The sequence below is a fragment of the Poecilia latipinna genome, unplaced genomic scaffold (assembly GCF_001443285.1).
Source record: "Poecilia latipinna isolate Pla-1442-1.1 unplaced genomic scaffold, P_latipinna-1.0 Scaffold932, whole genome shotgun sequence".
Classification (NCBI taxonomy): domain Eukaryota; kingdom Metazoa; phylum Chordata; class Actinopteri; order Cyprinodontiformes; family Poeciliidae; genus Poecilia; species Poecilia latipinna.
In genome coordinates, this window is record NW_015113548.1 from 156,100 (window position 1) to 170,957 (window position 14,858).

General features: G+C 37.1%; 1 protein-coding gene across 1 annotated transcript; it reads left to right on the forward strand.

Moving 5' to 3' along the window:
• The first annotated feature begins 329 nt into the window (after positions 1 to 329).
• gpr108 (G protein-coupled receptor 108) lies at positions 330 to 12,638 on the forward strand. The gene is made up of 18 exons (XM_015049191.1): positions 330 to 954; positions 1,823 to 1,939; positions 3,195 to 3,245; positions 3,422 to 3,513; positions 3,596 to 3,666; positions 3,784 to 3,974; positions 4,060 to 4,122; positions 5,342 to 5,443; positions 5,525 to 5,661; positions 7,383 to 7,458; positions 7,572 to 7,645; positions 8,204 to 8,321; positions 8,657 to 8,787; positions 9,832 to 9,875; positions 9,959 to 10,008; positions 10,317 to 10,400; positions 11,149 to 11,270; positions 11,990 to 12,638. The coding sequence occupies exons 1-18, from the start codon at positions 859 to 861 to the stop codon at positions 12,075 to 12,077; spliced, it is 1,707 nt and encodes a 568-aa protein (XP_014904677.1). The 5' UTR covers positions 330 to 858; the 3' UTR covers positions 12,078 to 12,638.
• Positions 12,639 to 14,858: the final 2,220 nt, after the last annotated feature.

Genomic DNA, 14,858 nt, shown 5'->3' on the forward strand with positions numbered 1-14,858 from the left:
CTAATAAGTTGAAAGTTGACTGACACCAATTTTGATTGATTTGAAGAAGCTGCGTGGGGGGTGGGGGGGGGGGGTTGGTTGAACTTTCGTGACCTCTGGAAATATTTATTAAAATCTTTAAAATCATAGGGACACAAAAATGTTGCTGTACAAACCAGGACAAACGGAGCACAAACGTTTCACACCAATTTTGTTGGTGGGGTCCTTTGGACTCTTTACAAGTAACAGAATTTTAAGTGAGGTTATCCAACATTATTGCCATCACTTTGACCTTTTTAGAGTTGTTTAAACTCGTTTGACTCCTTATTTATTTACTTACTTACTTACTAATCTCACAGATCCAATACTACGTGGAGGGGTGGTTCCGTTCCACGTCAACGTCCTAGGTAATCCACGTGACCTAATGTAGCACAACGAAACACAAGGTATAGACAAATCGTGTCAATAGAAATTTTGACACTGTTAATAACGTTTTGACTGAAGAGCTGCCATAAATCATGTTTATCCCCTCACTAGCCTGCGGGACATATTTATTCCAGCTGTAGAACAAATAATTTGTTGTTCTTCAGTTTGTGACGGCTCTGTCCGAACCCTCCGTAATATTGCAAACCAGGAAGTTGCAGTTTCCCAACGTCTGCGACAAGCTAGCTGGTAGTTTACGCAATGAAAGAACTTCTACATTGGAAAACATAAAGGACGGTGTTGTTATTTAACAACGAAATAGGTCATTCGCGTGGGTGAGCATCGTTTACAATTTCATTGTAACGATTCGAGACCGGAAGGACTGCTAGCAAGCTTGTTGTTTAGCCATCTGGCAGAATTGTCGACAGCTAACAGTTAACGTTAGCAGGTGTTGTGATGGCTGTGCCGCACATACAGTTCTCCTTTGCAGCAATTTTACTCTTAGTTCTGCTGTCGGGGTGTAACGCGAGGATACACAAGCTCAGTCTAAAGGTAAGTGTGTAACACTATTTTGGTTTAGAGTATCGTCAGCGTTAGCCCGGGTAGCTTATGCTAACATCACGAGCATTGACGTTGCTTCACTAAACCCACAGCGTGTTGATTACATTCAATGGCATAAAAGATGTCAATGCCATTGGTGTCACACTGTTGTACTTATGCCAAATATGGATGTGTTTGTAAAGGAGATTATGCAGTAGCAAGCTTCGGCTGTGGCTATTTCATGGTTTCTAGAAAACCTGAACTTTTTTAGACTCAAAATTTAAAATGGTCAAACCAAAACTGTAATTATGAATGTATTAAATTACAATTTTTGATCTTTAAAATCTTTATGTTTGTGGAAAAAGAACACGGTTAAACAAGTAAAAGCGGCGCTTGCTTGGCATTTAGACAACGTTTAGATCTGGTCAAATGTGACAGTGGGCATGTTGACGTCATGCAAATTGTTCTGCGTCAAAACAAACAATTTTAGCTGAAAAATCACATAAAGTAAGCCAATATCATGTGTGTAGATTATAAATTGAGACAGTCTCTCAATTTCCACAAAAAGGTGGGACAAAAAAAAAAAACTGCCAAACATTTCTTAAATATATAATTTTTAGGTATTTCCATAAAGTATTCCACAAATTAGCTAAAATAAACATTTTACCGATTAAAAATGTTGATTTTTAGCTAATGGATTTGCTACCTTCCCTTTACTCATCTCAAAATCTGCTTTGACTGAAACCTTCAAATTTGTTTCTCATTCATTCTGAGCCAATTAGCTTGTCGGTCTCACAACAAGCATAATTGGTCTCAATACTTTAACTGTATTTATGGTTAAAGTATTTGTGATCAAAAATCTTAAACTTGTTTTTTTCAGAATGAAACACGGTTTGCCATTGACCTCAACAATTTTGGTTTCTTCGCAAATGGAACTCTAAATGTGAGTCTGTCCTCCCTGTGGCTCAGTGACATTGTGAACTACAGCATCTACCCAGTAAGTCTGTTTGTTTTCATTTCCTTTCAGGTAAATGTAAAGAAAAAGAAAAGTTGGAGGAAGCAGTAGTAATATTATTCTGCCCATATTAGTTTTGCAGTAGGAACTCTAGTATGTTCTTTTAGATCATGGTCGAGAAATGATAATAATGAGGTAATTCATACAGTTTTATTTTTTTATTGGATACATTTTGTCTTCATTTATAAGACTGGTGTAATTTACTCACTGCTCGGTTTTGAAATGCTTGATTACACAGTGCTGACAAAAGGAAACCTCTGTTCTTTTGTGTGACTCGATCTACGTTTTTGTAATTTATTTAAGAGACTTTGTTTGCTGCAGGCCATTGTCGATACAAAGGGAGCACATTTCTGACAAAAATCTCAGAGATTTTTAGATTAATCTCAGAAATTTGTTAGAAAAAACTTGGAAGTTTGAGTTTGAAAAATCAGAAATTTTCTAGGAAAAAACTCAAACATTTTTAGATTAATCTCAGAAATTTTCTAGAGAAAATGAGTTTCAGAAGTTGAAAATGTTTGAGAAAACGATGCTCATCTGAAATGGGCTTCTTCGCAATATCTCTCAAATAAAGAAATGATTTCTATCATTAAGCTGCACACAGTAATTGCTTTTTACTATATTTATGAATTTACTGATATTTATCGATGCCCACGTGGAACAAACAGCAGAGAACAGTAAAACTAAGATTTCCAATAATATAATAATGATAGTAATATATTTTTTTATATTAATTGAAAATTATCGAGAAAAATAAATGAGAATTCTCCTACGAAATTTTTCATGATAAACGATACAATACATGCCCACCTGGCCTGTCACAATAAGCAATAAATCAGTGAATCACATTATAAATCACAATTACTTTTTTTTGAAGGACAATTTTGCTTACAGAGACTTAAAGGTTCATTTTTTGTTGTTGTTTCTGTTTTATTTATTTTGGATATTTAAAATATCTTCCAGTTCCAGTATTAAATGTTGGTTGGAATTTAAAAGTTTGCTGATCTTTGAGAATGTGTTCTTGTGTTATTATTCAACTAACATTATGTTACTGGAAAATGGTCTCAAAACGACAATGTGTTATCATTTATCGCGATAACTTCTGGGATATTTTATCATCCAGGAAAATGTATCATGACAGGCCTAACCACCACTAATCATATGTTTTCTCTGTCTATTGATGGAAATCAATGCCAATAATATCAAAACTGATTCAGGTCCTCATTGTTGTCTACTTTAGGTTGGCTTCAGCCTGTCCAGGTCTCGAGTTAATGGGGTGTTGTCGTACACAGTGAGTACCAACCTTCATAGTTAAACATTGGATTTTCTACAGCTCTCAATCAGTTGGGGACATCTATTCTGTATAGTAAAACATATCCTTGATAATATATCATCTACTCAATGTCATTCATTTCAAATTTTTTTTTTTTACCAGAGAAGGTTAGAGTCTTGTTGTGTTCTCCGTAGGCGGAGGAGACCGAGGTGTGCCCGCTCACGGTGACGAAGACCACCAACGATGAACCTCTTATTCTTTTTCTCATTGACAGCAAGAATCTGGGGTGTGTGTTGTTTTTAGATCATAAGTTTTTAATGTGTCACAGCTTTGTGCGAAGGTTAAGTGTTTGACTTCTGTCCGTCTAGAGTCAACGTGAGTGCCATGGGCGTTCAGGATAATTTCCTGATTGCCAAAGCCAAGTTGGATAAACCTAAAGGTTTGTGTTGCTGATTCTAACACTTCCTCACATAACTGCTGCAGAGTGAATGACGCCACTGTTTTAAAGTGACTAATGTTAATCTTGATGCGTTTCTGTGCCTCCATTTCTGTTCAGAAAAAAAGGTTACAAAGAGGGCTAATGGCAATGGAGAACCAAACGATGCAAATGAGAAGCCATTAAACACAAACCCAAAACAAGATGATGGGAAAGGGAAAGAAGAACCAGCAGAAAACAAAAATCCAAACCCTGCTGGGGAAGCTAAGAAAGTTGAGGAAGCTAAGAAAGTGGAAGAAACTACATTTCTGGTGAGATTGTTTTATTTTTCTTGTGGCTAAATATTTGTGCAGTTTGTTCTTTCAATCAGCGTCTTAACTGGAATTTTTTTTGCAGCTGAACAGTTCAGTCAAGCCGATTTTAGCCCTGGACAAAACGAATGGCTTGTACAACTTCAGCGTAAGTGCCCTTTTCTCTTCATTTAGAAAACATTTGGGAGCATTTGGTTGGTTTGCTCGTTGATGTATGTTACAGGATTGGACATCTATGTGAATTGTTGTTACATGCGCCATTGCTATGCGTTGAATCAGGAATATCGCTGGTCGGGAAAATGACACGATCACACAAAAAAGTCTAAAAAAGGGTTTCACTTTTAGTTGTCGTCAAATGCAATCATATTATAGACAAGAAAACATTACATCCAATAGAGAAAAATAAACCGACTGAAGAATATAACGCGAAAGAATATAAACATATCTATGGAGCACCAGGAGTAAATAAATTAAACTTTTTTTTCGCACTCCTAGACACTTAAAGTACGCAAAAAAATTATTTAAGGGCTAAAAAAATATATTTTGCAAGTCATTATAAACCCTGTAACTCTAAAATAAGGCAACTGACCTGTCACCCACTCTCTGACAGGTCATTAATAGAGCAGGTGTTTAAATTAGCTAATCAGCCACCATTGAGTTCAGACAACCAATTATTAATAATCGCAAAATAAACATCAAGCCAGAAAACATGATACTGTAACAGACTGAATGTTCTGCTTTGTCGTTTTTACGTTCTTTTTATGGGGGGAAATGTTATGGGCATCTTTGGTTCCTGATGCCCATGACTGTAATCTCTGCTCTGTCGGCTGGCAGAGCTTTTGTCTTATCGGTTGCTATGGCAATGGGTCAGTGTGTGATTGCCTCATTTATCCGTAGAATGTGGCGATATTGATGACGATCGTCAAATAGGATGAAACATTTCATAAACTATAGAAGCAATGGTTAGTTGAACTTGAACATGCTATGCCTTCTACAGGCGCAATTATGTAAAATTAAATTATTGACCAATATAAAAGAGAGATCCCTTAGTCCTCTCTCAGAAAGCAAAATATTTATAGATTTAAATCCAGAAAGAATACATAGTTTATGTGTCAGAAGATCTGCAATTTTCTCATTTTTAATAAGTCATTTTATAGAAATCGGGTAGGAATTAAGGGCGCCATTGTTGTAACAGCTTCCTGCTCATCCTGCATTGGAACAGTATGGTTTTGTGGACGTGACTCGATGCGTAGCAATGGTGCCTGAAGGAGCGCGTCACTAGCTGCAGCGGCTGATGGGCGCCGTCCAATCCAGTGATGCATATCAATGGTTGTGCCGTCTGGTTTAACGCGTCTCCTCCTCTACAGTTCCTTCTGGTCGTTGGCCCAAAGGATCAGGGTCTCTACAGCCTGAAGTTCCACTATTGTCAGAACAGGGTGCCTGGAGTCAAGAAGCCTTATGCCTTGACGGTGAGTCAACGAGCGTTGGCAATGCTCTGCCATTCCTCAGGCGTCTGCCAGGTGTTCATTTAACGTTCCCAACCCCCACAGGTGGACGTGGTAGAAAAGAACCCAGGAGAGAGCTACCTGTCTGCGGCCGAAATCCCCTTGTCTCGTCTTTACATCTGTATGGCCGGAGTCTTCTTCACTGCTGCTATGGTGTGGGTCTACATGCTCATGAAGCACAGGTACATCCCATGAATTACACTCAAATTGTGATTTCTTTTATGTCCCAGACGTTTTGTCATCTCAAGGTGAACACAAAAAATGTAATAGAACTTCGATTGTCTGTGAACACATCAGCCGCTTTTCATGTGATGCTTTCAAGCCAAGCCTAAGGTGCATTCTTGGCCCTCAATGGGGGTCACGTAATGACTGAGGGGCAGCGATGAAGGGGTTGAAGATATGTTGCTGTCGTTCCAATTGGTGGCCATGGTGTCAAAATATTGAGTTGTGTAAAGTGGAGGCAGCATGAGCAGCACTTTCCTGAGCATCCTCTAAAAGTCCTAAATTTATATATCTAAAATTGAGGCCTTAAAATGTTTTAAATTAATTTTTTAAAAAGTAAGTTGGCCTTAAAATGTCTTAAATTTTGTCTTAATGGGAATATTTAATCTTGTATATTCTACGTATTGTCTTTTTCCTCTGGACGTTTCTATCAGACCACAATTTGAGTCGCACTCAGACATCTTCATTATGTTCGGTGACTTAATGAACCTTTCAGGCTACCATTAACTCACTGCTGACATAGCCAGCTGCTGATGCTGGAAGTTCACCGACATGGCGGATCGGTCCAGAGAAGAGCTTCGACGACCCACCAGGATATATTTAGCTTGTGAAGCGGCCGAAATGGAAAAGCCGAAGGATTTTTATACGCAAACATCCCAGCTCTTCTCCACAGTGTTGAAAAGATTGGCTGATTGTACAAAGTGGGCGAACATCCTAAAGATGCATATTTAATACAAATTTAAACAGTACAGTAAAGCTCCCATAGCTCCTTGTTTACAGCAGCATTAAACATGTCGGACGACACAAGCGAACGTCACTCAGCAGAACTGCCAATGAATAGATTTGTTTGTTCGGATCCCTGATTATTATAGTGCTGGGAAAACCTGCTTTCCAAACACTGAATCAAAAGTTCAAGCTTCATCATATCACATCTGTCTGGTTTCCTGTTTTGCTACATGTGCTAATCCTCCTTTTTATCTAACTGGGAACTGATTCTCCTTATTTTTGTTATTTGCTCTGATTAGGACAATGAAAACATTCACATTGTTATTGATTAGGTTCTTTTTATATTTCTTAATGTTTCTATTAAAGACAACCGTTCTTTTGTCTTAGAGTATCTAAAGCAAACAGGGGGGTATTGTTCTTGGCATCTTTATTGAGTTTAAGACTTTAGTGTCATGCTAACCACACAGGCCACAAAGTTTGCCAGATGGCTAACTAGCATAAACCCACGATTGTCAGGTTGTTGACCTTCTGGAGGGTTTGCAACTGTAGGACACAGGAGATTCCCACACCCAAACCAAACAAGCACTGAGTCTTTTGAACTGTAAAAGGCCGATAAGGATTAAGGAGCAACTCATCTCCGCAGCCATCTTTATTTATTGCATCCCACATCCTGTTGAGACATGAGCCGAGTTCACACTTCAGATCTTGAACCACATTATCTTTGGTGAGTGAAAGCAGCAGCATTTTATCCACATGTGTAAAAGTAATTGATACCAACAACACTTATGGATAAGATGTTCAGAAACAAAAAAAAAACAAAAAAACCCACTGCAGATAAAACAGAAAAAAGAATCATCAACTATGGTAACATTTTATTCCATAGGGTCAGAGAAAAGCATAAACTGCCTTTCTATAACTTGAATATGAAGATTTTTCCTCCTCTGCTTCTTTACAGATACAGTGTGTTTAAGATCCACTGGCTGATGGCTGCACTGGCATTCACCAAGTCCACATCTTTAGTTTTCCACAGTGTAGGTCACAGTGCCAGTAATTCTCTTCATGTTCTCAGCAACAGCTTGAGGCATTTTCTGTTTTATCACAACAGACAAGGTAGTTTGTGTGTTCATGGCTTCTGTTTTCACAGATCAACTACCACTTTATCAACATCGAGGGTCATCCTATCGAAGGCTGGGCTGTCATGTACTATATCACACACCTGTAAGTTATTTCTGCTGGAATTTTTTTTTTTTTTATCAGGGATGTTCTGTTGTGAATTTTTTTTAGCTGATATACATATTCTCTACCATGACAATAATGGACCACACCACTGAAACGGCCTCTCTGCTGAAGTTGAACACTATGTGGTGTACTATCTCTCTCACATGGCCAAACAAATACCGGAAATATAGTTAGGAAAATACTGTATATTCTGGAATATAAGTCACAAATTTTTTTATTTTATTATTTTTTTTTTTTTTTTACAGCTTTGCTGGCTCTGCAACTTACAGTACAAATAGACTTGCATATGTTTTTTTCCTCTTCATGACACTTTTTTTTTTACTTATGCTGCTTACACTCCAAAGCAACTTATAGTCTGGAAAATATGGTAAAAGTTCGTTATTGCATCGGCACACTTTTAATTATCGGGGCAATATCAGAATGTCAAAAAATGGCGAACATTGTCCGATACCAATGTTGATCCATGCATCCAATTCATTTCTAGTTTGGATCCTGTTTGTTTTGAGCATTCTGTATTAATACTCCTGTATCTGTCAGGCTGAAGGGGGCGCTCCTGTTCATCACTCTGGCACTGATTGGGACGGGCTGGGCTTTCGTTAAATACATCCTCTCTGACAAAGAGAAGAAGATCTTCATGATAGTCATCCCTCTGCAGGTAGTGTGTGTGTGTGTGTGTGTGTGTGTGTGTGTGTGCGCGCGCGCGTATACGTGTATGTGTTTGTTTGTGATGCCTTGTGGGGCCATTTTCCTGACACATATGATGTTGTGGGGACCAACTGCTCCTTGTGGGGACCCAAGCCTGATCCCCACAAGGGGAAACGCTGTTTTTGGGTCAGGGGTCAGATGTAGAACTAAGGTGTGAATTGAGTTTTGGTTAGGGTTAGGTATGTATGGGTTAGGGTTACGTTTAGGCTGTAGAAATGAATGGAAGTCAATGGAATGTCCCCACAAAGATAGCCATGCAAACGTGCGTGTGTGTTTTCCTACCAGGTGCTGGCGAATGTTGCCTACATCATCATCGAGTCGACAGAGGAAGGCTCCAGTGAGTACTATCTGTGGAAGGAGATCCTCTTTCTGGTGGACCTCATTTGCTGCGGAGCCATCCTGTTCCCCGTTGTCTGGTCAGTGTGATGTGTTGCCTGAAGAGGCCATGTGAACTGTAGATCTAGGGTTTCACTAATTTAACACAAAAGCTAAACTGACGTAGCCTTTAGCATGTTATCCGTTAGCATTGTTAACCTCAACTGGAGTGTCGTTCGGCATTATAGAAGCCTGAATAACCAACCAACTTACCTTTGTGAAAACATATCCTTTTAAACTGCTTTATTTTGTGCTTCCTCTTAATTCAATTCTCAACACTGAGAATATCTAACTTTGAGTTTGTTACCATTAGTAGAAGCTGTTATTGTTAGCATCCTGTTAGCTCTTGGGTAAATACTGTCAATGATCAGAAAATGATCAAATTTTTTGAGTTTTCTGACTGATGGATCACTCATCAGGGTAATAATGTGGAAAAACTGTTTCTCATTTTGACAGTAATGTGTTCTACTTTTTTAAATTACCAAAATACCTATAATTAACAGACTGATAGATTTGTAGAAGCTTTACATAACTGATAGTAATTAAAATATACCCTATTAATACAGTTTGTAAGGGTACAGAAGTTTTTGATTTTAGGAACCATGTGACTGCAGAAACTGTTTTAGTGAAATAATGTGTTTGGTAAAACGTGGAATTGAAATCAAGAAGCTAAGAAAATATAATTTTTTATAATTTTGATTTATAAAAAATATATGAAACTTTGAAGAAAACAGAAATGGACTATATTTGTTTACATCCAAGTTTTCCGTTTCAATTTATCTGACTTTGTGTAGTTAAGAGTTTTTGATGAATAAATTCAGCTTATTTGTAAATAAGCTAGCAGAGTTCTGCACAGAGAACAATCGTCTCAGGACCTGAAAGTTGTGGGTTCAATTCCAGCTTCCTCCTGGGGGTCGGAGGTTAACCTCCAATTACACATCAGTGTATGAATGTGTGGCCGGTCAGCTGTGACTTTAGTGTAAAAACCTTACATTTTCACCTATTTAGCGTAGTGTTAATTTGACCTGACAAGACTTTTAAGTATCTATAGATTGACGTATTTTCTCATCTTTCTGTATCGGCAGGTCCATCCGTCACTTACAGGAGGCTTCCAGCACAGACGGGAAAGGTAGACTGGTTTCTCCCTGAGTTAAGTGAACGCATCACCATCTTTGTCCTGTTTACTCTAAACTTGAGTTTTGTTTCTTCCAGCTGCCATGAACCTGGAGAAGCTCAAGCTGTTCAGGCATTACTACGTTATGGTGAGAGAGACGCCTCGGCAAACTGTCCAGAGCTCAGTTTGTCCTAGAAAATATTTTTTTTCCTGGCAGCTGTAAAACTAGATTAACCAGAGAAAAATAGTTAGTTTTGATGAATGTGCTATTTTTCAATTTTATTAAAAAAATAAATAAATAAAAAAGACACCTGTTCGTCTTTGAACAGAACACTTTCATCAAATTACAACATTTCCCAGTAACAGTTGCCAGGATTTTAAAGGAAACGCCACACCATTAATCCTGTTTCAACAGTCTGATTTCTGCCTCCAATTGAATCTGTTCATTTATTGTAGATCGTGTGCTACATCTACTTCACGAGGATCATAGCCATTTTGTTGAAGATCACAATGCCCTTCCAGTGGCAGTGGTGTTATGAGGTAAGACTCAAATCCAGGAGCTCCACAGCAGACTCAAACATATTATTTAATAAAGTTTTTATCATTTAATTTCTGTTTGGGAATAATCGAGTATTTTCTTCAGCCTGCTGCTCTGTAGGCTGACATTTCTGGGCTTAATTAACTGTTTTATCGTTCTCTATTTATATTCAACTTTTCAGAGAAACTGAATTTGGGGTTGTCTTCAGTAAAAAACAAACTAAGGCTGAAACGATTAATTGGATTGTGATTAATCAGTTATTCAAATAATTGTCAAATTTAGCAATTGATTAACTGGATATACAGACTAAAAAAATAAGTCAATATGCTGAAAGAACCTAACATATTCAGAGTAGTAATTAAGCTAAAATTGTACAGTATAATGTAAATGTGTTTTGCATTTAGGATAAAAAAACATCTGTAAATATGTTGTACCCAGAACTCCTCTTTATCTGGTTCAAATTCACTAAATAATTCTGTTACTGCATTTAAGCAACAAAATGTTTTTTTTTTATTTTAAAAGTAATTCATTTGCATCTTGTAGCGCATTTCAAATATTGTGTAAAGAAATCCCTCAGTGGTTAAATTAAAAATTTGATTAATTGATTAATCGTCAAAAATAATTGACTACTAAATTAGTTGTTAGTTGCAGCCCTAAAATAAACACTAAAAAAGTGTAAAAATCTTTACTGAGATGATTTGAGTTTACTGAGGTCTCCCTGTAAAACACACACCTTCCTCTGGTCCTCAGTTTCTGGTGGAAGTGTCCACTCTGATCTTCTTCGTGCTGACCGGCTACAAGTTCCGACCGGCGTCCAACAACCCGTACCTGCAGCTGCCCCTGGATGAAGAGGATGTGGAGATGGATGAAGTGTGAGTGTCTCAGAGTAGGAGCTGCACCGATCCTGTACTAATATCTGTATTGGCCCCGATATTGGAAAAAAAAAATTCTATATCGGGTATCAATGACAACGTGCCCGGTCCATTAGGACTGTTATAATTTTATTATTATTAAATAAATAATAAAATGAAAATAAAAATGTAATTAGAATTTCTAATTTAATTTTCTAAACCATTTGAAAAAAAAGTTTGTTGCAGTTTATTTTTTACATGTTTGATCAAGCCTGTGAAGCTACTGGTTTATTTAATGGTGCTGTTCTGGTGCAGAGTTATCAAATAAATTAGTAGTTCAGCACATTTATGACTGTTAAAAAAACTAAAGTTTAAGTAGTGCTGTCAATTGATTAAAATTCAAATCTGGTTAATCACACTTTAGTGCTGTGATTAGTCACGAATAATCGTCATGGTTGACTTTGTAGCCTGAAATGTAAAAATGCACGTTTTCCTAAAAATGTTAAAGAAAGTCTCTTATTGTCTCAAACAAACAAGTTTAGCGGTTCAATAGAAGTTTGTTCAGCCTGGTTTTCCTGGTTCAGCTGACACTAACCCTCAGATATCGGTATCGGAAGTCAAAAAAGAGGATCAGTGCACTCCTAGTTTTATTCATTTGTTCTGCATTTAAAATGATCCCAGTCTGACATGAAGGATTCTTCTCCATGTTATTTAGGTTTTGGTTTTGTCTGTGTGTGCAGAGTGACAGAGTCGGGCGTTCTGGAGGGAATCTCCAAAGTTAAGAAGACGTCTAACGGACGCGAGCGCCAGAAAGAGCCCGCTCTGTGAGCAGGAGGCTGCGTGGTAGGGAGGGACCAGCCTCAGGTCGGGGTGGGGGCTCATATGGACCAAGACCTCCTCTCCCCCCCACTTCCACTGACAGCTCTCTGTTCAAAACTCTTCAAGTGGTTGCAAAGCTCATGCCCACTGTCTGGCTATGCAAAACATAAAAAACAAACAAAAAACAAAGATGGCTAACATGATGGAGGTTGTCCATTTTCTTTGGGGGTGCTCCACCCAAAACCTGAAGGGCCCCCCGAGGGTTTTTTTTTTTTTTTTTTTTTTTTTTTTTCTGAATGGGTGGGGAAATGGAACAGAGCTCTGAAATTCTTTTTTTTTTCTTCTCTGTTTCTCTTCAAAGCTTATTATAAATATTAATATTATTATTTTAAACAAAGACTTGGGTGTGTTCATGCCGGCTATTTAAAAACGGTACTCCTGCATTCTGCAGACAACATCTTTTTTTTTTCTTTCTTTTTTTTCTGTAAAATGGGAACCAACGTAATATGACACAAATCTAGATTTTCCTCCTTTGGATGCAATAGCCCATTCTCAGGTGAAAAGAAAAAAAAAAGAAGAAAAAATCGATGTTATCATAGAGGAAACAGAGCTTCGTTTCCCACCAATCACCCTGCACCGTTCATGTTTTGCTCATTGATTTTTAGGTTGGAATAATCAACAGCAGGATGCTTTTTTTTATTTAATTTGTTTGGTTTCAGTACGTTGCTGTTTTTTGCATATTGAAATGTTTTCCAGTATCATTGTGAGTGTCGGAGGATGAGGCGTTTCCTCCCAGTGTGTCATTTTGAAGTGCTGCTGTAATTTAGTGCTTTAGTGGTTGACAATAACCTGCTTATTCCACCATATTGACTTGAGGACCTTTAATTAAAGTGACAGTACGTTGAAATCAGGCATCAGGCTCTAAAGTGACTAGAGCTGTGGCCAGCTGAGTCCACTTTACCCACTTTTGGTTTTTAACCATTTCTTGCTCTTGATGTGAAGATTTTGATTAATTCCAATTGACTTAAGCAGCTGGACAGGGTAGAAGATCATTCATTAAAAGGTGATTTGTAAATATGACTGTTCATACAAGAAGAGACAGATTACACTTTATGAACTGCACAGTGTTTCAGGATGGTTCAGTTTCAGTGAGATTTTTGAATCTTTTTTTTTTTTATTATTCCTTGAAATGGACCCCAATCACATGAAAAGTGTGACTGAAATTTAACCAGTCATTCCTGGTTCACTCCTGGATCTGCAGTGTTTCCACACAGGCAGCCCGTCTCCATCTGCCAGGAGTCCACAGGTAAACAGTCTGTACACATTTACAGGAGTCGGATAAAGACGTTTTTTTTTTTTTTATTGTTACAGAAGGTTAATGGATTTAAGAATTGCCACAATAAAGTTGGAGTTTTTTGAAAGCTCTCTGGTTGCTGCTGTGGGTGAACAGTGACTTTATAACAGTGTTATAAAGTCACTGTTATAAACTGACTTTATAACAGTGTTTGGTTATAAAGTCAACAATTTGAATAAAAAGCTCTGGAGTTGAAAATGTTTGACAAGGTGCACACACTATAAATGTGCACAAACTGAGTCGGTATTCCAATAGTGTCGAAAAAATACAATTTCACAAACTTAGAAAACGTGTTTTCAAACTGGTCATTTTCATAATTCCAATTTGTGAAGTATTTTAGGTTAATGGAAATGCAACTGACTCAATTAAGGTTAGCCTCATTTCCTTCCTTTCCCCCCATACAATCATCTAAAATGTTTCATGAATTGTCAAAGTTTGGCAAGGTGCCAAAATTTTAGTTTCTTAAAATTTTTGACTTAAAAGAATTGAAGCTTGAGAAGTTTAAATTTGCTTTTTTTTCTTTTTTTCTCAATTTTGTTTTTCAGAAAAAAATTTGATAAAGTTGTCTTTTCAAACTTAATATTTTTTGTCAAACCTTTTTCTAAAAAATTTAGTTTCTCAAAAGTTGAACATTTAACATTTTGGAAACCTAGGAAACTTCCAGATTTTCAACTTTTGAAAATGGTCTGTTTCATGTCAAAAAATTTGACTTGAAACTATATTTTATTTAAAAAAACAAACAAACTTGGAAGCTTTCTTTGAAAAGTCAGATTTGATTAAAAAAAAAACCCCTGACATTTTCTAGAAAAACTTGTCTTTTGAAGCAAGAACGACAACAGATGCAAATGACCAGAATTGTATTATGAGATGCTTGCTGAGCTGTAAAAACATGCATGTACATACATGAGTAAAACAAAATATTGCACGTTGGTCAGTAAAATTTGGCACCAGTTGCTAACAAAGACAGTCAATTGTTTCTACAGACATGGAAATAATCCTGTATATACATCTTCAAATTGTTTATAAATGTGCAGATGGTTCAGAAATTTCACAGTGCAGACAAAATGAAGATTTTTATCCACTTATGGATAATTCCTGAAAAAAAAGTATAACTTCCTTATGAACCTAGAGAATAAGTAATTTAAAAAATAGATATTTGCTTGAATCTATGTACAGATTGTCCTTTTACCCAAAATATTCATCACAGCTCCAGTTTTAGTTCAAACCATTAATGGATTTAGTATTTGAGCCACTGTTGGAACCTACAGATGATCACAATGTTGTGCCCTCTAAACTCATATCTGCAGCTTAAACAAAGTGCCCATTTCAATATTTGCAAAAAAAAAAAAAAAAAAAAAAAGTGGGTTTTAAACAGTCTGTACATAGTGCAGCATAATACAGTGAAGACAAAAAAGCACTTTGCAGCAGAAGTTAAC